The sequence below is a fragment of the Dipodomys ordii genome, unplaced genomic scaffold, assembly GCF_000151885.1.
Source record: "Dipodomys ordii isolate 6190 unplaced genomic scaffold, Dord_2.0 Scaffold228, whole genome shotgun sequence".
In the NCBI taxonomy this organism is placed as follows: Eukaryota; Metazoa; Chordata; class Mammalia; order Rodentia; family Heteromyidae; genus Dipodomys; species Dipodomys ordii.
In genome coordinates, this window is record NW_012267444.1 from 367037 (window position 1) to 388043 (window position 21007).

The following is a 21007-nucleotide window of genomic DNA, read 5'->3' on the forward strand; positions in this document are numbered from 1 at the left end:
GAAGATAGAGAATTTTATTACAAAAATCTCAGTTAATAAATGGGGGAAGTCTGAAAGAAAAGACCACTTCATTTCAACAGTGTAATAAGTTTACAGGTAAAATACACCAATGAATAGATCATCAGTGGGGAAAAGTTGAGGGGGGAAAATGTTATTTGCATAATCTTAAATTGTATCCCCACATTACTTATTAATGGACAAGGGGCATTTCCCCAATCAATAAAGTTTAACTTCACCAGTAGGCAGAGCATGTAGTTCATGGAAGGAGCTACCAAGAAGGGCTAAAAAAAGGCTATGGCATTCATCCCTGGAATGCTTAACCTCAACCTAATCATGGGAAAATATCAGATAAACCCAAAGTATGGGGAGTTCTACAAAACCTGTGACTAGTACTGTTCAAACTCAGCAAGGCCATGAATGACAGAAAATATTTGAAGAGGCTAAAGAGGCAAGGTGAGTAAGTGCCTGGAATTGGTCTTTCAGGAGATAAAGGGCATTGAGACACTGGTAAAATCTCAACAAAGTCTGTAATTTAGCTGAGCAGTGGACTGGTGTTAATTTCTTAATTTTGAAAATTGGGCCCCTAAGGATGCAAAATATCAATATTAAAGGAAGCTGGATAATGGGTTATGAACTTATGAAATTTTGGCAACTTTTCTGTAAACTGAAAGCTACCTAAAAGGAGCAGTTATTACATAGTCTAAAGCATGATGGCTTGTGCCTATAATCTTATCTACTCTGGAACTAAACATTGGGAAGATCATAATTATTGGACAACCTGGGAGAAAGCAAGATCTCCAAGTCCCACCCAACAAGCTGAACATGGTAGCATGAGCTTTCCACCCTAGCTTTGCAGGAGGTATAGGTAAGAAGATCATAGTTCTGGCCATTCCTGTCTGAAAAATAACTTAAGCAAAAAAAGTTGTGGCCATGGCTCAAGTTGTAGAGCATCGGCCTAAGAAGCAAAAGGCCCTAAGTTCAGTAATGCAAAAAGAAAAAAGCTTAATATAATCTACCTTATTATATTTTTGTATTATTTAAGAAAGTTCTAAAATGCAGCTGTGGTTCACAGGCTGGTTTTCTAAGTACCTTCTGAGCCTTAGGGCTTAACTTACCACATACAATATCTGCCCACATACACTCGATAGTAACTACCACTGCTTCCATTTGATGGCTGAGCCCATGGCACTATGAAAAGCTCTAAGCATACAGCTTCAATTGTGGGGTGTCCAAGTTGTTAACCCTACAGCTTCTCATCCTTCATGGGACAAAGAGGCACAGTGACTTACCTCAACCCTCTTCTACCCCCTATGACTCTGGTATAATGTTTGAGAGTGGACCAATGGTGCCCATAGGAGCCACAAGTCGAGGTAACAGAAATGCCTCATGACTGGTAACTGTTGGTCAAATAATGGAAAAGCTAAAAGAAACAATAAGCTACTAGAAAGAAATGCAATAATCTATTTTAATTCTATTTTATAAAATACAGGCCAAACAAATTGTTTTACCACCCACACCTGTCCACCATAAGTGTCTGTGGACTGCCGCCAATAGAAACTTTACTGTTACTTACACTGGTGGCTTTATTAATGTTCACTAGCTAATAATTCTAGCAGAATCAACTCTCTGGTATTCATGATACCTTTGAGATGTCCTTCATATTATGGATGAGATATTAATTTAGTTCCATGACAGTAATCACTCTGAATCATTACCCCTCTAATTAATACTCAAGAAATGACGAGTAACAGAGAGCTGTAAACTTGGTGATGTGCTAAGTGTGACTGGAAATATGATTATTAGGTAAAATATTAAATGCTTAGCCCATTATTATTACAAATAATTTACAATGGAAAATGAGATTAAAAATACTCAGCCTAACTTAGTTTAGAAAGCAATGATAACATATCTTTTCACTGAAATTTATAGTCCATCCAGAGAGAATACATTTTGCTTCCTAGCTGGAGATGGGGTGATTTAAAGTCTACTGTCCACAGAACAATATATTTTGATGCTGTTGCCAGTGAAACGTGGCATTAATTTTCTCCAGCTTTCTGAACAGTGATGATCATGAAAGCTGGTGAAGGGGGTTGGTGGGGGGCTGGTGTCTAGGCCCCTTTTTGAAGATTCACTGCTAAACCTGGTTGAGAATTAAACAGAGTGGTTAAAATTGACATCTGGATACTCCTCCACATCTGAATTTGCTGTCCACTATTTGCTTAAGAAAACTCTTTTTGTTGATTACCATTGAACCAATCTATATGGAATACCCACTGTCTACCAGACACAATGATATATACTAAATATATAATTGGAACTAAGACATGACCCCTCCTCTCTGGGAGCTTAAAGACCAATGAAGGAGCTGAAGAAATCAATCAGAGTTGATGCTAGAGGAAGGTCTGGTGGCCCTACAGGGAGACTGTGAGGGACAGGAGCTACTGTGTCTGACAGGGAGTAAAGAGTTATCAGGCTTGTTTCTTGAGTCCTGGAGACCCAAATTTAAACCTGGATTCTACCACTTATCTGCTCTAAGGCTGTGCCTAATTGCTGCAGATTTTTAAACCTTGCACGTAGAACAATGGTAATAATAATGCTCACCTTATCAGAATTTTGGACAGATAAATGAAATAACTCAAGAGTTCAGATCCAGTGTGAGCGAGGTATGTGCACACAAAATATCAACCACTAATATTGTCAGTAAAGAACCAGTACTATACAGAGAAATTAGAACATAGAGAATGTGCCTTCTAGGCTGCGTGCAGAAGGATGTCTGTAGGGTGAATTTCCTGACAAAATGTTTCAGTAGGCTACAGTACATCTGAGTGACTGAAAAAGATGTGACTAAAGTAGTCAATGGAAGCCTGATCATGAAAGGTACTTGTGCTAAGCTAGGTGAACTTTATTTTTAAAAGCTTTCTGTAGAGTTCCGGGAAGATGGCGGAGGAGAAACTGAAGGCTAAACAAGCTCTTGCATTGAAAGCAGTTTTAGTGTTCCAGTGAACAGTCCTAGGCAAGAGAATTACACCAAGTGTGCCATCACAGTACAGAGAGTTAGGCCAGAGAGTGAAAATCCAGGCAAGGAGACAGATCTGAGCACTTGCCGGCAGCCCTGGCTGTGGCGGTGGCGGCCATAGCCGCTATACCTACAACACAGAGAGTCCGGGACAAAGGTGCCAGACGCAGTGGGCAAGCTGATTCTACTCAACACCAGTAAGAACTGACAAGGAGCAGATATCTTCATCCTGCAGCTTGCAGAACAGAGACAACCTAGGAACCAACACTCTGGCGTGAGTAGAGCCCTGACATCCTCACTCCTTCTCAGGAAGCAGAGGAGGGAAGGCCACCCCTTCCTCCCCCGCCCACTACCAGAGATCGCCATCTTTATACTGACAAAGGGCCGGCTGAGCTGGTAGCTCCAACTCAGGCTTTGGGAGAAGACAAAAGAGTCATTTAGCAGGTCACAGGAACCTGCCCTGACCTGCCAGGCTCAACTCCACCCAGGGGAAAGTCACCATGCCCAGGCAGAGAAAGCTCCACCCCTGAAGGAGTGGCTTTCTTCACTGTGTAAACAGAGCCAGAGGCTGCCCCTCCCTACAGCAGCCTAGACAATCAATTGAAATTCAGTAATCATAAACCCTGAGAATGGCTCTAGGCTGGGCTCTGTGAGTGTCTCAGAAGCTAGCCCCGTAGGGAAAAGCTACTGTTTGCTGAAAGGCCTCAACTCTCCCAGAACCTAGCCTCAACACAGCATCTCCAAACTAGAGGAAACATCCATCTCCCTCTTTTGTGATACTCAAAGTAGATCTCCCTCCCACTAACTAGCCTGGGAGGAGGATCACAAAATCCTGGGTAAAACAGGGCAGTTTTTTCTGCCTGCCCAAACAAATTGACTTAAGAAAACAATCAAGCCACAGGAAAACCAAACACCACAAGCAGACCAGAGACTCCACCAAGAGACTGGTTACTGACACAAGGGAGATACAGTATTTTCCCATCCACCACTGCCCCCCCCAAAAATTAAAGAACTCTTTTTTTAAAATTTTTTAATTAAAAACTTGTTTTCTATCAATACTTTTTTCTTTCTCTTATTCTTATTTTAGGTGTATGTGTGTGCGTGTGTGTGCTTTTTAAAAAAATCTCTACTGACCCTTTGGTCTTTTTTTTCCTCTTTCTTTCTCATTCTTTTTATTTTTTCTTCTCTTTCGCTCTTTTTTGTGTGACTCAAGTGCTGTTCTGCTCATCCTCAGATATACCCATCATCGATTATTAGACCTTATACCCCATTGTGTACACACTTAATCTCTTAGGCTGAAATTACTTAATAGCAGCATTATTTCTTTATACCTATACAATTTTTTTTTTTGGCCCGGTCATGGGGCCTGAACTCTGGGCCTGAGCGCTGTCCCTTAGCTCTTCAGCTCAAGGCTAGCGCTCTACCACTTGAGCCACAGCGCCACTTCCGGCTTTTTTCTTTTTGCTTATGTGGTGTTGAGGAATCGAACCCAGGGCCTCAGGCATGCAAGGCAAGCGCTCTACCACTGAGCCAACTTCCCAGCCCCCACCTATACAATTTTTAAGTATTTTTAATTTTCATGTCTCCTTTCTATCCCTCCCCTCCTCTCATCCTATCCCCGTTCTTCTCAATATTACTTTGTTAAAATTACATAATTTTTAGTGTTTCATTTTTTTAATTTAAATTTTTGTTTTTCCATTTTTTCTTGTCTCTTTTTTTTTCTTCTCTCTCTCCTATCATTCTGTCCAATTCATTTCTCTCTTTGAGATTAGGACTTGGTTAATTTCACTCTCCTTTTACCTTTCTACATCCCTCTAACCATATTTTTCCAACACATTTCTCCCTAAACCTAATAATTTCTGGTTTGCCAAATTCTTCTTTGATGTTCTTAGCCCATTAATACATAGTTGTTTTATGTTGAATAGACTGTATCTGTTGAACTAGATTGTATCTGCAGACTTTTGACTGTGCAATTACAGGACTTTGGTTGATGCTTGCCTTAAAATCGTGTTCTAGCAAAAAACTGGTGTTACTTTCATACCAACTGGGCAGAACAAGCCAGAAAAACACAAGAAAAATGGCAAGTCAGTGTATCTCGAATCCCACTCATGATAATCAGGGGACAGAACAGATAATGAATAATCCAGAGGAGAGTTCCCCAAAAGCTCTACAAACACTACTGGTAAACATGGTGAATAAAAAGTTTGAAAACCTGCAAAGGGCTCAGTGTAAGCATGATAGGGAGAGAGAGGAGGCAAACCAAAGATTAATACAGGAAGCTCATGGGCATGAGGAAGCTACTCAAAGATTGATACAGGAATTGCATGAGCAGGTTAACACTCAAAGAGAAATAAAGTAATTACGTGAGCAGGTTGAGAACAGTCAAAGAGATAGAGAGGAATTGCATGCACTGGCTGAGAACAGACAAAGAGAAAGTCAGGAATGGAGTGAGCAGGCTGAGACCACTCAAAGAGAACTACAGGAATTGCGTGAACGTGAGGAAGCTAATCAAAGAATAATACAGGAATTGCCAGAGTGGGATGAGAATAGACAAAGAAAAATAGAGGCATTCATGGAATCCATAAACAGACAGCTGAAAGAAGTCAGGGGGACCACAAAGGGAATGCTGAATGGAGCCCAACAGAAAGAATGGGAGTCCAAAGAAACCCTAACCAATCAACTAAGTGATTTGAGAATAAACACTGAACACCAAATTAAGGAGGTAAAGAAGTTCATACAAGATCTAAAACAAAGCTCCAACAAAGAATATGAAGCCATCAAAGCTAACCAATAAAAAAGAAATAAAAAACGAAGTAGAAAGTCTTGACAGTAAGTTAGACCATGCAGAAGATCGAATCTCAGGGATTGAAGACAGCCTAGATATTATAGAGAAAGAACATACAGCTATCAAAGACAAATCCAAGAAATATGATAGATCTATTCAACATTTGGAAGGAAAACACCATCAGAAGGCCTAATCTGAGGATAATGGGTACAGAGGAAAACCTAGAGACAGAAGTTAATGGTCTAGGAAATTTGTTTAATAGGATCCTAGCAGAGAATTTCCCAAACATGCAAAAAGATAGGCCTATTCAGATACAAGAAGCTTTTAAAACTCTAAATAGACCAGACAAGAACAGGACTTCCCATCGTCCAATTAATTATAAGCCACACAGGATCAATTCAGACCAAGGAAAAGATCCATAAAGCTGTCAAGGAGAAAAGATCAATCACCTATAAAGGAAAACCAATTAGAATCACCACAGATTTCTCAGCAGAGACAATTAAAGCAAGAAGAGCCTGGAATGATGTATGCCATCCCCTAAAGACAAACAACTATCAACCAAGAATACTGTACCCAGCTAAACTCTCCTTCATAATTGAAGGTCTAATAAAAATCTTCCATAGCAAAGAAAAACTGAAACAATATATCTCCACCAAACCAGCCTTACAAAAAATACTTAAAGATGTCCTATACATAGAAAACCAACAAGACCACAATAAAGGCCAAGAAACCACACCCAAACTTAGAATCTAAGAACCATAGGAAGAAAGCAGTTGCCGCAACCCCAAAAGAAGGTGGATAAAATGGCAGGAACTCCTAAATACCTCTCAGTGCTATCTCTCAACACTAATGGACTTAACTCTCCAATTAAGCGACATAGACTGTCTAGTTGGATTAAAAAGCAAGATCTTTCTGTCTGCTGCCTTCAGGAGTCACACCTTGCCCATAAAAACAAACACATTTTGAAAGTGAAAGGCTGGAACAAAATCTACCAAGCAAACAGCCCCCATAAACAGGCAGGAGTTGCAATCCTAATATCAGATAAAATAGACTTCAAATTAAAATTAGTGAGAAGAGATAAAGAAGGTTGCTACATACTAATTAAGGGATCTCTCCTTCAGGAGGATATTACCATTCTAAACATCTATTCACCAAACAACGGAGCACCCAAATTTATCCAAGAAACACTACTTTCTCTCAAATCTCACATAGATCCAAAGACATTAGGGACTTTAACACACCACTATCCCTACTAGATAGATCAACTCGGCAAAAACTCAACAGAGAAACCGCAGATCTAAACAACTGCATAGAACAACTAGATTTAACAGACATCTACCGAATATTTCACCCAGCAGCATCAGAATACACGTTTTTCTCAGCAGCACATGGAACATTTTCCAAAACAGATCACATTTTGGCCACAAAGCAAACTTGTCCAAATTCAGAAAAATTGAAGTTATGCCCTGCATTCTCTCAGACCACAAGGGATTAAAATGAGAACTCAACACCAAAAGCCACCAAGGAAAGTCCTGTAACACATGGAGGCTGAACAATACACTGTGGAAGAGATTAGAAAGGACATTCAAATGTTCATGCTATTCAACAAAAATGAGCACACAAATTACCAGCTCCTCTAGGACACAGCTAAGGCAGTACTCAGAGGCAAGTTATAGCTCTGAGTTCCTACATCAACAAATTGGAGAAATCTGAAACCAACAATTTAATGAGACATCTGAACCTTCTTGAAAAAGAGCAGCAAGATAAACCCCAATCCAGTAGATGGAAAGAAATAGTTAAAATTATATCAGAATTAAATGAATTAGAATCCAAAAACCCATAGAAAGAAACAACAAAACAAAGAGTTGGTTCTTTGAAAAAAAATAACAAAATTGACAGACCCTTAGCAAATCTTATCACAAAAAGAAGAGAACACACCTACATAAATAAACTCAGAGGTGAGAATGGAAATATCACCACAGAAACAACCAAGATTAAGAAGATTATAAAGGAATACTTCTCAAAATTTTATGCTAATAAGTTTGAGAACTTGGCAGAAATGGACCTTTTCCTGGCAAATATCAACATGCCAAAACTAAACCAAGATGAGTTAAACCATCTTAACAAGCCCATATCAAACACTGAAATAGAAACAGCAATAAGAGATCTTCCATCTAAGAAAAGTCCAGGACCAGATGGTTTTACAGCGGAATTCTACAAAGCCTTCAAAGCAGAACTCACACCAATACTCCTCCAACTCTTCAATGAAATTGAAAGAGAAAGTTCACTACCGAACACATTCTATGAGGCCATCATAACCCTCATCCCAACACCAGGCAGGGACTCATCAAAGAAAGAGAACTATAGACCCATTTCTTTGATGAACATTGATGCAAAACTTCTCAACAATAGTTTGTTCAATAGACTTCAACAATTCATCCAAAAAAATCATATACCACGATCAAACAGGATTCATTTCAGGGATGCAAAGCTGGTTCAATATACGCAAATCAATATAATTCATTACATCAACAAGAGCAAGGATAAGAACCACATGGTTATCTCAATAGATGCAGAAAAATCATTTGACAAGATCCAACACCCCTTTATGATGAAGGCTTTGGAAAAATTAGGAATCCATGGAATATTCCTCAATATCATAAACGCTGTATAGGACAAACCTACAGCCAGCCTTATACTTAATGGTGAAAAACTAAAGCCATTTCCTCTTAACTCAGGAACAAGACAGGGATGTCCACTTTCTTCACTTCTCTTCAATCTAGTATTAGAATGCTTACCTAGAGCAATAAGAGAAGATGCAAATATAAAGGGGATGCAAATAGGGAAAGATGAAGTAAAACTCACTCTTTGCAGATGACATGATCTTGTATTTAAAGAATCCCACGGACTCTACTCCCAAATTACCCAAGCTGATTCAAAACTTTGGCAAAGTAGCAGGGTATAAAATTAACCCTCAAAAATCAATGGCTTTTTTGTATGCCAACAATGAGAAAAGCGTGGCTGAAATTAGGAAAGCAACTCCATTCATAATAGCCCCACAAAAAATAAAGTACCTAGGAATTAACTTAACCAAAGAAGTGAAGGACCTCAATGATGAAAACTTTAAAAACCTGAAAAAGGAAATCAAAACAGAACTTAGAAAGTGGCAAAACCTCCCATGCTCCTGGATTGGAAGGATCAACATTGTAAAAATGGCAATACTTTCCAAGGCTATCTACAAATTCAATGTGATACCTATCAATATTTCAACCTCATTCTTCAAGGAAATAGAAGAGGCAATCCAAAAATTCATATGGAACAATGAAAGATCCAGAATAGTAAAAATGATCCTTACCAGAAAGAACAGTGTTGGGGGAATATCAATACCAGATTTCAAACTCTACTACAAAGCCATAGTAAGCAAAACAGCTTGGTACTGGCACAAGAACAGACCTCAGGACCAATGGAATAGAATTGAAAACCCAGAAATGAACCCACAGACCTATAGCCACCTAATCTTTGATAAGGGAGCTAGAAAAATAGAATGGAAGAAAGACAGCCTCTTCAGTAAATGGTGCTGGAAAAATTGGTTAACTATTTGTAGAAAACCAAAGCTACATCCTTATATATCACCCTGCACCAGAATCAACTCCAAATGGATCAAAGACCTCGGAGTTAAAACAGCCACTCTGAAAACATTACAGGATGGAATAGGAGAAATCCTAGATCTCCTTGGTACAGGACGAAATTTTCTTAATAGAGACCTAGAAGCACAAAAAATCAAAGAAAGGTTGGACAAATGAGATTGCAGAGCTTCTGCATGCAAAGGACATAGCTAGCAAGATCAATAAAAAGCCCACGGATTGGGAGAAGATCTTCACTAGCCATACAACGGACAAGTGTCTCATATCTAAAATATACCTGGAACTCAAAAAATTAAATCCAAAACAAATCCTCAAAGAAACAACTGCCTAATAAATAAATGGGCTAAAGACTTAAAGAGAAACTTCTCTGAAGAGGAAAGGAGGGTTGCCAATAGACACATAAAGAAATGCTCAACCTCTCTAGCCATAAAAGAAATGCAAATTAAAACAACATGGAGATACCACCTCACCCCAGTTAGAATGGCTATAATTAAGAACTCTAATAACAACAGATGCTGGAAGGGATGTGGCCAGAAGGAAACCTTCCTGCATTGTTGGTGGGAGTGTAAACTTGATCAACCACTTTGGAAAGCAGTATGCTCCCCTATGACCCAGCAATCCCACTTTTGGGCATTTACCCAAATGATCACAAACAAGACCATACTAAAGCTACCAGCACAACTATGTTCATTGCAGCATTATTTACCATAGCTAAGATATGAAACCAACCCAGATGCCTCTCAGTAGCCAGGCCCAAAGAAACATAGGCCCCATGTTTTCCCTTATTTGTATTAACTAGTATATATCTGAGACAAGCAGAAAAGGTCAGATAAGTTGTTGTTAGGTGAAATGAACCCCAAGAGAAGTATTCAAATGTTTTTTACTTTCATGCGATTGTTTCTAACATATTTATAAGATTTCTTTGTTGCTTTGTATGTCCCTCCCCCATGGTATAACCCCTGCTTTCACTGTATTTGATGTTGGTATAATTTGTGGAGGGGAAGGGAAAAACAAATAGTTTAACTAGGGATACAGATGGACCCATTGCAACAATGAGATGTACAAGTCGTTATGTCTAAAAACGAACTTTACAACTTTGGTGGGGTGGATATGGGTGGGAGGGGGTGGTATATTGGAAGGGATGGTAAGGGGAAACAAAGGAGGAAGCAATAATGCTTGATAAGAAATGTACTCATTTTTTTGTCCATGTAATTGTAACTCCTTTGTACGGTATTTTCATAATAATTTTTTTAAAAAGCTTTCTGTAGTAGCTACTTGGAAGGCTGAGGATAGGTGGACCAAGATTTGAGACCATTTAGGCAGAAAAATTCATTAGAGACTCCTTCTCAACCCATAGCTGGATACAGTGGCATGTTCCTATCATCCTAAACCATATGGGAGATTGATATTCTAGTGCAGTATGGACAGACATCCACAAGACTCCATCTCAATAGAGGGATGCTAGACACAGGTGGCTTGTTCCTGTCATTTCAACCATAGCATGGAAGTTAAAATAGGCTAACAACAGTCCATATATGTGCCAGGGAACACCACATCTATGACACATGACACATTTTATCTAAAAAATAAGCAGTGAAAAATAGGGCTAGAGGCATGGCTCAGCCATTGAGTGTCTGCCTAACAAGTGTGAGGCTCTTCAGACAAATACCAGTAAGGATAAAAAAGAGAAGGAAAAGGAGGAGGAGGAGGAAGAAGAAGAAAAGGGGAAGGAGTAAGGAGGAGTAAGGAGGGATGGAGGGGGAAAAGGAAGGGGAGGAGGAGAAGAAAGGAGAAGGAGGAGGAGGAGGAGGAGAAGGCAAAGGAGAAAAAGGAGAAGGAAGAGAAGAAAAGAGGCTTTGTTTTTATTTATTGGAGTGGTACTTGGACTTAAACCCAGGGCCTTACATATGCTAGGCGGGCACTGTAGTACTTGAGCCATAAGATGGCGTTGGTTATTTTTTGAGTGGGATAAGGTCTTGTTTTATATGGAAGCAAGCCTCCTTCTTGTTCTTCCTTGTCTCACTGGAGATGACCAGACCACTGTGCCCCAGACACTGGTTGAAATGGAGTCTCGTGAATTTTTTTTTGCCTGAGCTGATCTAAAACTTCAATCCTTTGATTTCCAATTCCTAAGTAGCTAGGATTATAGGCTTGAGAGACCACACTCAGATGCTTAGTGGCTTTCAATATGAAAGGCTACCATTCTTCTGAATCTGCTTATACAGGGGTTGTAGATATTTTCTTGCCAAGAAATGTCTCCTCAAGTTTATTCAGACCTATTAGATGGATTGAGAAGGCAGACCCAAAGGGAATTAGCTAGGAAACAATAAGTCCATGTTTAGAGGAATGACATGCTACCACACTTAACTTGGAGCAAAAACGTCATGGCCTGCCTAGCTTTTCACCCCTTAAAGATATAATTCAGCCCCTCATTACCTGTCCTACATATCCCCTTCATCACATCACACAGGTGGTAGTGGGTATGCCCTTAAAATTACTGCCATCCTGAACCCTTAGATGTAGCAATAAGAGTAAGGTCAGTGCTTGGTCTCCCTGTGCCTCAGTTTTCCTGGAAATAAAGAAGTGTTTATTAAATTCTCCTGGAAAGTTTGTGGGAGTTGGGCTTAGCTGGGAAAGCAGTATGATTGAATCTTGGTCCAGAGGTTGTCAAGTTGCTAATTTGCCAAGTAATCTCTTCTTGGAAAGAAATATTATGCAAGATGCTATATATATATATATATATATATATATATATATATATATATATATATCAAATCTAAGTGGCTCTGTTCTTGGTCAAGTGGGCAGAAGGGTTACAGTGTTTTGTTGTCTTGATTTCTTGTCCCAGGAATTAAACACCTCTTTTCAGTCGAATTTGAAAGCCAAAGGAGATGCATCAATAACGATCAGGGGTCATATGATGGGCAGGAAGGGAGTGAACAACTTCTCCACAGACACCTTGTATATGCATATAATCAAGTTGGACCCGGGCACTGAAGGCAAAGTCCCTGCCTCTGTCATCTTTGGTCACTTTCCTATTGCCCAAAGTGAGGAAATTGAATGAATGAAAGTCTGATGTGATTATTTCTGTTAATGACTTCTCTTGAGGATACCCACTGTGTTGTAAGGTCTGAGGCACTTTGGGAAATAATGGAAAGCCCTGTGCACTAGGACTTCAAACATCGAGTCAAACACAGAACTCTGACCCCAGGGAGGTTACATTCTGCTGGAATCAGCAAGTAGAAATCTTCCATTGCACAGAACAATCTCTAATCATTTTTGGCCCTGTGATGTCTTCCTTTTCTCTTTAAGCCCTACAGCTAATGACACATGGACTGTGCTTTTGGCCCTGAGTAGTTCTCAAGTACTTTCAAACTAAAGTCAAAAGGTTGAATGGTCAGATGCATAGCATGATTCACCTACAAGCTGATTTTCCATCCTTTGAAGCAGACATCATTTGCAAAAGTAATTTGACCTTTCAATAAAGATTGTAAAATACCTTCATTTATAGGCATATTGTAAGTGGCTTGGCCATGTTCACTATTATTTTGGTGTGGATAAGATTTATCATAAGTCTCTAGGAGGCCAGGGCTGCTTTCTATTCTTTGAATCTTCAACCCAAACTAGTTGATATCCTTCAGAACAATGGTAAAATAATGTTTAGAATAGTATTAATTATTTTTATGGCTTTTATGAATATTTACATTATTTTTAAGTAGTTGTACAAAGAAGTTTCCATTCACCAAAATAGTTTATGAATACAGTGCACCTTGATCAATGTCACTCCTTTCAACATCCTCATCCACCCCTTCCCTTCTTATCTTAATTTTAGATTACGTACTTCATTCTTTTGCCCTTTAACAAACCAGTTTATGTGTACAATGCATCTTCATCTGTCATAACTTCAACGTCTTCACCCCACTTCAGCCCACCCTTTCCCTTATATCTCTCAATTCTGCAGTATATACAATGAATTCTTGACTTCATTCTGCCTTCATTCTTCTCCCCTTCTCCCCATGGTCTCACCCTACCCTCTTGCAAGTACCCATTTCCTAGCACTTATTTGATTGGCTTTTGACTTAGTCTTTTTTAAAGAATTACATTAAAGTCTATTACACTTCAGTTAATTAATTTGTGACTCCTTGCTTACCATTAGGTGTGTTTACTTGCAGATTTATAGGCACATTTTAGCTATCACAAATGAGAGAAACAATGCAACCTATCTCTGGGTTTGGCTTATTTTGCTTAATATCATCTTTTCCAAGTCTTTCCATCTCCTTAAGAATGGTACAATATCATTCCTTCTGATTAATGAGAATTCTATTGTGTATATATGCCACATGTTCTTGATCCATTCATCTATCTACTGAGGAGCATCTGAGCTGATTCCATATTCTGGCAATGGCAAGTAATACTTCAATGAACGTTTGTACTGGTAGCTTTCATGTGGACTTGTTTGTGTTCTATTGAATAAGTGCCCAAGAATGGAATTTCTGGGTTACATGGAAGCTCTATATTTAGTATTTTGAAGAACCTCCATGCTGTTTTCCAGAGTGATCAAACAAGCTTACATTCCCACCAACAGTGTAGTAGTGTTCCCTTTTGGGCACATCCAAGTTTTCTTGATATTGTCCGTTCCAACTGGGATAAGGTGGAATCTCGATGTTCTTTTGATTTGCATTTCCTTTATGGCTAGAGATGTTGAACATTTCTTTATGTGTTTATTGGCCACTTTTACTTCATATAGGAAAATATTATTATTCAGTAACATAAGTGACTTTTAAATAATACTCAGCACTGTGCAAAGGGCACTATACCTAATGTTGTCCATATATCAACCTTAACCTCACTATGACGTCCTTGCTCTTAACCTTCTTTTCTTTCCTTTCTTTTTTTTTTTGGTTGGTCATGGGGCTTGAATTCTGGGCCTGGGTGCTGTCCCTGAGCTCTAGGCCAGTGCCCTATTACTTAAGCCACAGCACCACTTTGGGTTTTCTGATGGTAAATTGGCAATAAGAACCTCATGTACTTTGCTGCCCAGGCTGGCTATGAACCACAATCCTCAGATCTCAGCCTCCTAAGTAGCTAGGATTACATGTATGAGCCACTGGTGCCCAACTATTAACCTTATTTTCTTAGGCCCCTTTTTTCACACACACATGTACACACAAAACAATGATTAGCTCACTTAGGAACTGGAGTTTGATGATTCAGCCAATAAATATTAGACAGGAAGAGAAATGGAATGAGGACTCTACGTGCCCCTGACTGAGCAGATGATCTCTTGAGCCCAATGCCCTCCCCCCAGGTGACACCCAGCCTCCCCACCTCCTCTGGCAGCTCTAGTAGAAGCACACTGTTAAAGAGTTGCTGCTTGAAGCATATAGGGCAGACAACTATTGAACCTTTGCAATGGCAGCTGAAAAGGGGAAACTCAGAGCAGAGAGCAACAGATGGTGCAATTCACATTATCTTAGTTTCCTAGTTAGTATCATTCTATAAATTGTTTCCACCCTTGTGTACATGAAGTGGTGATGGACTAATTCTGAGTAAGAAAAATGACAGGTTAACTTGCCTTTCATTTGTTTTCCATAATAAATGGAACAGCTCCTCAAACACTCTAAGTCATTAACATTTCAATTTATTCAGACTCTTTCTTTCTGCCATCCTAATGGCAATATTACATAATTATATCTGCTGTATAACCATCAACTTTGATGATGCTTTGAATGTCTGTGCCACTCCCTCTGCCTTTGTTAGCCTATTGCTTTGAGGAGGCAGCTTTCTCTTTAATGCCCTCCTACCTCCTCTTTGCACATGGTTGTTAAACAGGGAAACAATGGCTGTGGATGAAGTGATGAGAACCTGGGTGAGGTGCCACTGCTAGCATGCCTCTTATGTGCTGGGTACATTTCAATTATATTAACTTAATCCACCCACATGGGAGGCTGAGTCTATTGTCCTTGCATCCACTTTCATAGGTGAGGAAACAGTCATAGTGACACTTAACTTGTTCAAGGTCATACTAGGTTGCTAAGTGCCAGCTTGGGCTTCAGCTTGATAATGTAGCCCAGCAAATGGCATACTCACACCCAAGATCTCTCCGATCATACTTCTTTTTTCTTTTTTTAAAATTGAGTTTGAATTTATTCATTTAATTTTTTTTATTGTGAAGGTGGTGATGTACAGAGGGGTTACAGTTACGTAAGTAAGGTAGTGAGTACATTTCTTTTCACTAACCCGTAGGATTGCTGGATCTTTGGGCTAATAAGAATGGGAGGAGACATGTGGCTGAGTGGCGAGGACATGGCAGCATTGCTATAGTTTGAAAGCGTCTCCCTAAAATCATGTTGAAATTTAGTCCTCATTTGAGATACTCAGAAAGGGAGACTAGTCAGATGGGGTGGTGCATGCCTATAATTCCAGCATTTGGGTGACTTGAGGCAGGAAAATCAAGAGACACAGGCAAGCCTAAACTATATAATGAGAACCCATTCAAAATCAAACCCTAAACCAAAACAGGAGGACCAGGGAAGACCTAGAATAGAGGATTAGGTCATAAGGACCAGGGCACTGACATCCATTCATCTATTCACAAATGGATGAAAGGAGTTATGAATCATCTATTAATGGGCTATCTTAAGGGTAAATCTGTTAGACTTGTTTTGTTTACACCCTGTTCACTCTATGGATGCCCTTTCTCATGTCAAGATTCTGTAGAATCTCCACCAGCAAGAAGGCCCTCACCAGATAAAGACCAGAACCCTGAATTGAATGAACCTATTTTTTTAAAAAATAAATTAGCTGTTTAGTTCTAGCAACAGAAAGAAGACTAAGATCAGCACGATTCCCTTGATTTAAACTTCCAAATTGCAGCTTTTGCTTAAAGACCCATGGTGTTTGACTCATTGTTAGGTTTAAAAAATATTAACCATGTGAATACTGGGAGTGAACACAGATGCCAGCTATTGAAAATTTTGTTTTAATACTTAAATTACTTGTGTATTGATAAATGGGCTTCCACAAACCAGGCCCTCACTACTGCTTGGTGCATGTGTTGATACACACCATGCTCTGTCTGGGCAAGGGCCAGCAGGGAATTTAAGGCAACAGCAGAAATGTGTGTATGTCACTTTTAAAGTGATACATAGAATAATTGTGCTTGTGGGTTTGGCCTTAGAGTGCAATCTGAGGCTACTGATTGCAAGAGAAAGCGTCTCAGAGATATATTGAAATTTTATAAAATAGGTCTCACCCCCAAAGGATAGGTTCTCTTTAATTCATTAGAAAAATGATCACATTCCTTTCAAATGAGAATAAAACTAATATTTCTTTAATGCTTATTCATCATTAATATTATGCCAATTATTGCATTACTTTGCACTGCTAAATATTCAGTTTATAAATGAAGCCCATAAGATGGATTAATTCTCCAGGAGCACAAACAAAAACTTTCAATATTTTATATCACATAATTAAATGTTGTTTGTTGTTTCTAGAACCAGTACTTGGGACATGCTAATTAATTGCTTCAAGAAGATAGCTAGACATGTTTTGTGGTTGGTATTCAGAATCAGATTATTTATAAACCCGGCACAACACTGCTGATGAATTACACTTGCAGAATAAATCCTACCTGCAGAAGTCTGGAGGCACCATGCCATAAACATTGATCCTGTCACACAACTCCAGGGCAATCGTCATTGTGAACCAGCCAGTGCTTAGCCAAGTGTTGGAGATCTTTCTGGAAGAAACAACAATTGAGTCTGCAACTTCTAAAGCAGTGGTTTGAACCACACTCAGCTTAAATCTGATCTGGAGTATAAACAGACTAAGTATTAGAAGATGCCTTCTCCATAGACCCTTCTTCACAGAGTGTATTCTCTCTCTTATCCCCCCCATTGATAAATACCAGAATTTTTTTATTTTTTAAATTATTTAAGTGGTTGTACAAAGGCTTTCAATTTAATGGGTCAGTTTGTGAGTACAGTGCATCTTGACTAGTGTCATCCCTTTTGTCCATCTCCTTTATCACTGCCAGCCCTTCCCATCCCTTCAATTTACTTGGTTCCATTCTCACATATATACACGGGATATAATAACTACTTCTGCCTACCATTCCTCTCTCTATTTATCTATCCCCTCTTGATTTCATCTGCCCCTGCCTGGCAACACAGGTTCCAGCTTTCTAGTATTCATTTTGTTAAACTATATGGAACTTTACTTAGCTGAAATCTCTTATGGACCATTGTCGCTGATATTGAGGCCCAAGAGACTTCAACATCGCCAAAGATGATTATCAACAGTAAAATGCTTAAGTAAGTGCTATTTCAACTCAATTTCTTATAATATTTTTTGGTCGGTTGTGGGGCTTGAACTCTGAGCCTGGGTACTGTCCCTCATCTCTTCAACTCAAGGCTTGCACTCTACTTTTTGAACCAAAGCACCATGTCCTCAACTCAATCTCTTAAAAGATGCAGTATCAGTGTGACAATTCTTTAACTAGATTACTTAATGAGAAATTCTATATCCCCAGCAAACTAGATAATGAACAATTTAAATATGAATAAACATAGAGATGTACCTACTGATCAGTCAATTATTAATCAATTCTAAGGTCAAAGCTTGTTTTCAAGTAGAATAACTAATATAACATTTTAACATGTGTCTTCCCATAGGGAAAGTGCATGAATTTGGGAGAAGACTCAGGACCAGAGAAAAGGACTAGAGATATGCTTATATTTATCCGAGCAATTGTTTTTCTCTTGTCAGAGAACATTTGGAGGTCTCCGAAAATTTTCTATTAGAGATCTCATAAATTCATAAATTTAAGGAATGAATCTGTACCACCATCATTACTTTACCTATTCAGCCATCTATACTGGGCTTCTACAATGTGCCCAAGGGTAATTGTAGAGATAGGACATCAAGGTCTAGTTTGACCCTGTGAGAATGACTTGGTCTACCAAGCTATGCTGCTTTGGATATTCATTTCAATCCTTTGGGGGTTGCTGCTTTTACTTTTTCCCAGTATGATGGCATGCCTCATTAGCCAGTTTCAAACACCTTATCCCCAAGGTCAGACCGTCCGACTTTGCCCAGCCATAGCACCATATGTGAGGTGAATAACAGAGCTGCAGAAAGGATTTTCTGTTCCTGCTATGTAGAGAAGATGGAAGAGGTTTTGATGAACAGTTTACGTGATTCCCATTTCACATAAGAACCACACAAAAAAGACAGAAGAAGGAGGGCTATTTTGAAGGTGTCTTTTGAATGTGTTTGAGTCCTTGGCTCATTTTCCCCTCTGTTCCATCCCGTGCTTCCTTAACCCAGGAAGAACTTTTATCTATCTATCTATCTATCTATCTATCTATCTATCTATCTATCTATCTATCTATCTATCTATCCCTACCTACCTACCTACCTATCATCTGTCTATCAATCTTTCACTTAATTTAATTCAATTTTAATGGTACTGGGGTTTGAACTGAGGTCTTAGCTGCCGTATCACTTGAGCCACCCTCTAGATCCCAGGAAGCGTTTTTATTTTTAAAAGCTCCTAAAGTTGGAATAGCATGGGCTAGAATCTTTCCTGTTTTTCTTATAACCAGTCTCATAGCCTGAGACAGGTTGCTGCTGACTTCTGACAATTTCTCATCTGTAAGTTAGGCATAGGAAGCTCTGTCCTTGGGGCTGAGAATGGAATGAGAGAACACCAGAAAGAGCATCGAGCTTGCTGTGTGTACACATAGAGATTCTTTTCTCCTCTCTTGACTGCTAGGTTGAGCAAATGAAGTAAACAATTCAGCCATTCCATTCAGTGCCTTTTAGCACCCATGGAGAAAAATCTTTGCACTGCTCTGCTTCTAGGGCCTTAGGTAGATGCTTTCACCAGTAGTTGGGGTAGTAGGTATACAATTCTGAAACCTCCAGACTACATAGGTATGAACAGTCGCCCTTCCTTCTCACCAAAGTTCTGTATTCCTAAGACCTTTAAAGCTAGAGGCGCTAGGAGGGAGCAGAACTGACTGAGGGAGAACGGGAAGAGGAAGAAGCACCCTCCCTTAAGCTAGAGGCTGTCTTAACTTCCACATGCTATCAAGACATTGCCCAGTTATTCTTGACATAGTCTGAACAGGCAGTAACGAGGCTAGGAAGAGACTAACACCCACTTTTATTCCCAGGTACTGATATGGGAATCATACCCACACACCCTTTCCTTTTAGAGCTACTGGAAACATCAAAGAGGCAGGAGCAGAGGCTCCTTCCTCTCCAAAGTTTGGTTTCACTTGTTTGATATGGAATAGATAACAAGCCAGAGCCTAAAATACAGGAGGAAATTACTTTACAGAGAAGGGTTTTGTGGGTGAAAATGGGTAGAATATGAAGTAGAGGAGTAAGGAGACTAAAGCAAATAGGTCCTTTAAGTGTCACTTAAAATTCCACAGACTTCCAAAATAATAACCTTTTGGCATTATGTGCAAAAGAAATACAACTGCTTTGAACTGTCATTCTTTTTTTTTAATTTTTATTGTGAAAATACCATACAGAGTGTACTGTCTTTCTGAAAGAGATTTCAACTCTTTTTTGACAAAGGAATATCTACTGTTTTTACACTTAATCAGCTGTAATGAAAGAATATGAAGAGCTGTCATGTGCTTATTAGGGGAAATTATCAGATATTCTTTTATATGATGAAGTAACACACTGAGCTGATAATTCTATAGTGCACACTAAATTACAATTAAAGGCCTTTCTGCTCCACCAGAATCTCATTTATAATCTCCATGGAAATATTCTTCCTGCAGTTATTTCATTTATGCTTCCTTTATCTAATTACTATAATATTGGTTCTGAATCATATTTTCCTAATGCACCCTTATTCAATTATAAAGTTATTTTCAAGTACAGTTACTTTCTAATATCAAAGAATACCACTTGACCATCTGTGTCATTTGTCATGCTTCTTAATTGTAGATTATTCTCGAGTCATTTTTCCTTCACTTTTAAGTAGAGTGAAAACTTCTATAAATCAAAATCTATTGAATTATCTCATTTCTTCAGAATATTAGCTTGAAATGAATGTTCTGATCATGAGGTTTGAAATTTAAATAATTTACCCTTTTTGTATCTTCAATAGATGTTCCTGTTTTGTTGGCTTTCAAGAAATTCCTCTATAGAGGAAATACTTTTCCATCTGACATGTTTTGTGTTTTCATTTACAGAATTAGGTATGTTTTGAGGGGTACTTATTCCATTTTTTGTTTCATATTTTTAGATTTCAGGGAGCTGCAGGTTAAGAATATAAACATATAAGAATAAAGTCAGAGCTAGGCATGGTGGTACATGTCTGGAATCTCAGCTACTAAGAAGGTGGACATAGTATTTTAATGGGAGGCCATCCCTGGGAAAATTAGCTGGAAATCCTATTTAAAAATAAACTAAAAGCAAGAAAAAACCTAAAAGCAAAAGGGCTGTGGCTCAAGTGGTAAAGCACCTGCCTAGCAAGCTCAAGGACCTAGATTAATTTCTAGTACTGCTAAAAATATAAATAAAAAGTCA

General features: G+C 38.9%; 1 protein-coding gene across 1 annotated transcript in view; it reads right to left on the reverse strand.

Moving 5' to 3' along the window:
- The window catches only part of St6galnac5 (ST6 (alpha-N-acetyl-neuraminyl-2,3-beta-galactosyl-1,3)-N-acetylgalactosaminide alpha-2,6-sialyltransferase 5), a 167874-nt gene that overhangs the window by 4420 nt on the left and 142447 nt on the right, over positions 1-21007 (reverse strand). The window contains exon 4 of the mRNA XM_013035883.1: positions 17082-17189. Within this exon, the coding sequence (XP_012891337.1) occupies positions 17082-17189 (108 nt within the window). The remainder of the gene's footprint in view (positions 1-17081; positions 17190-21007) is intronic.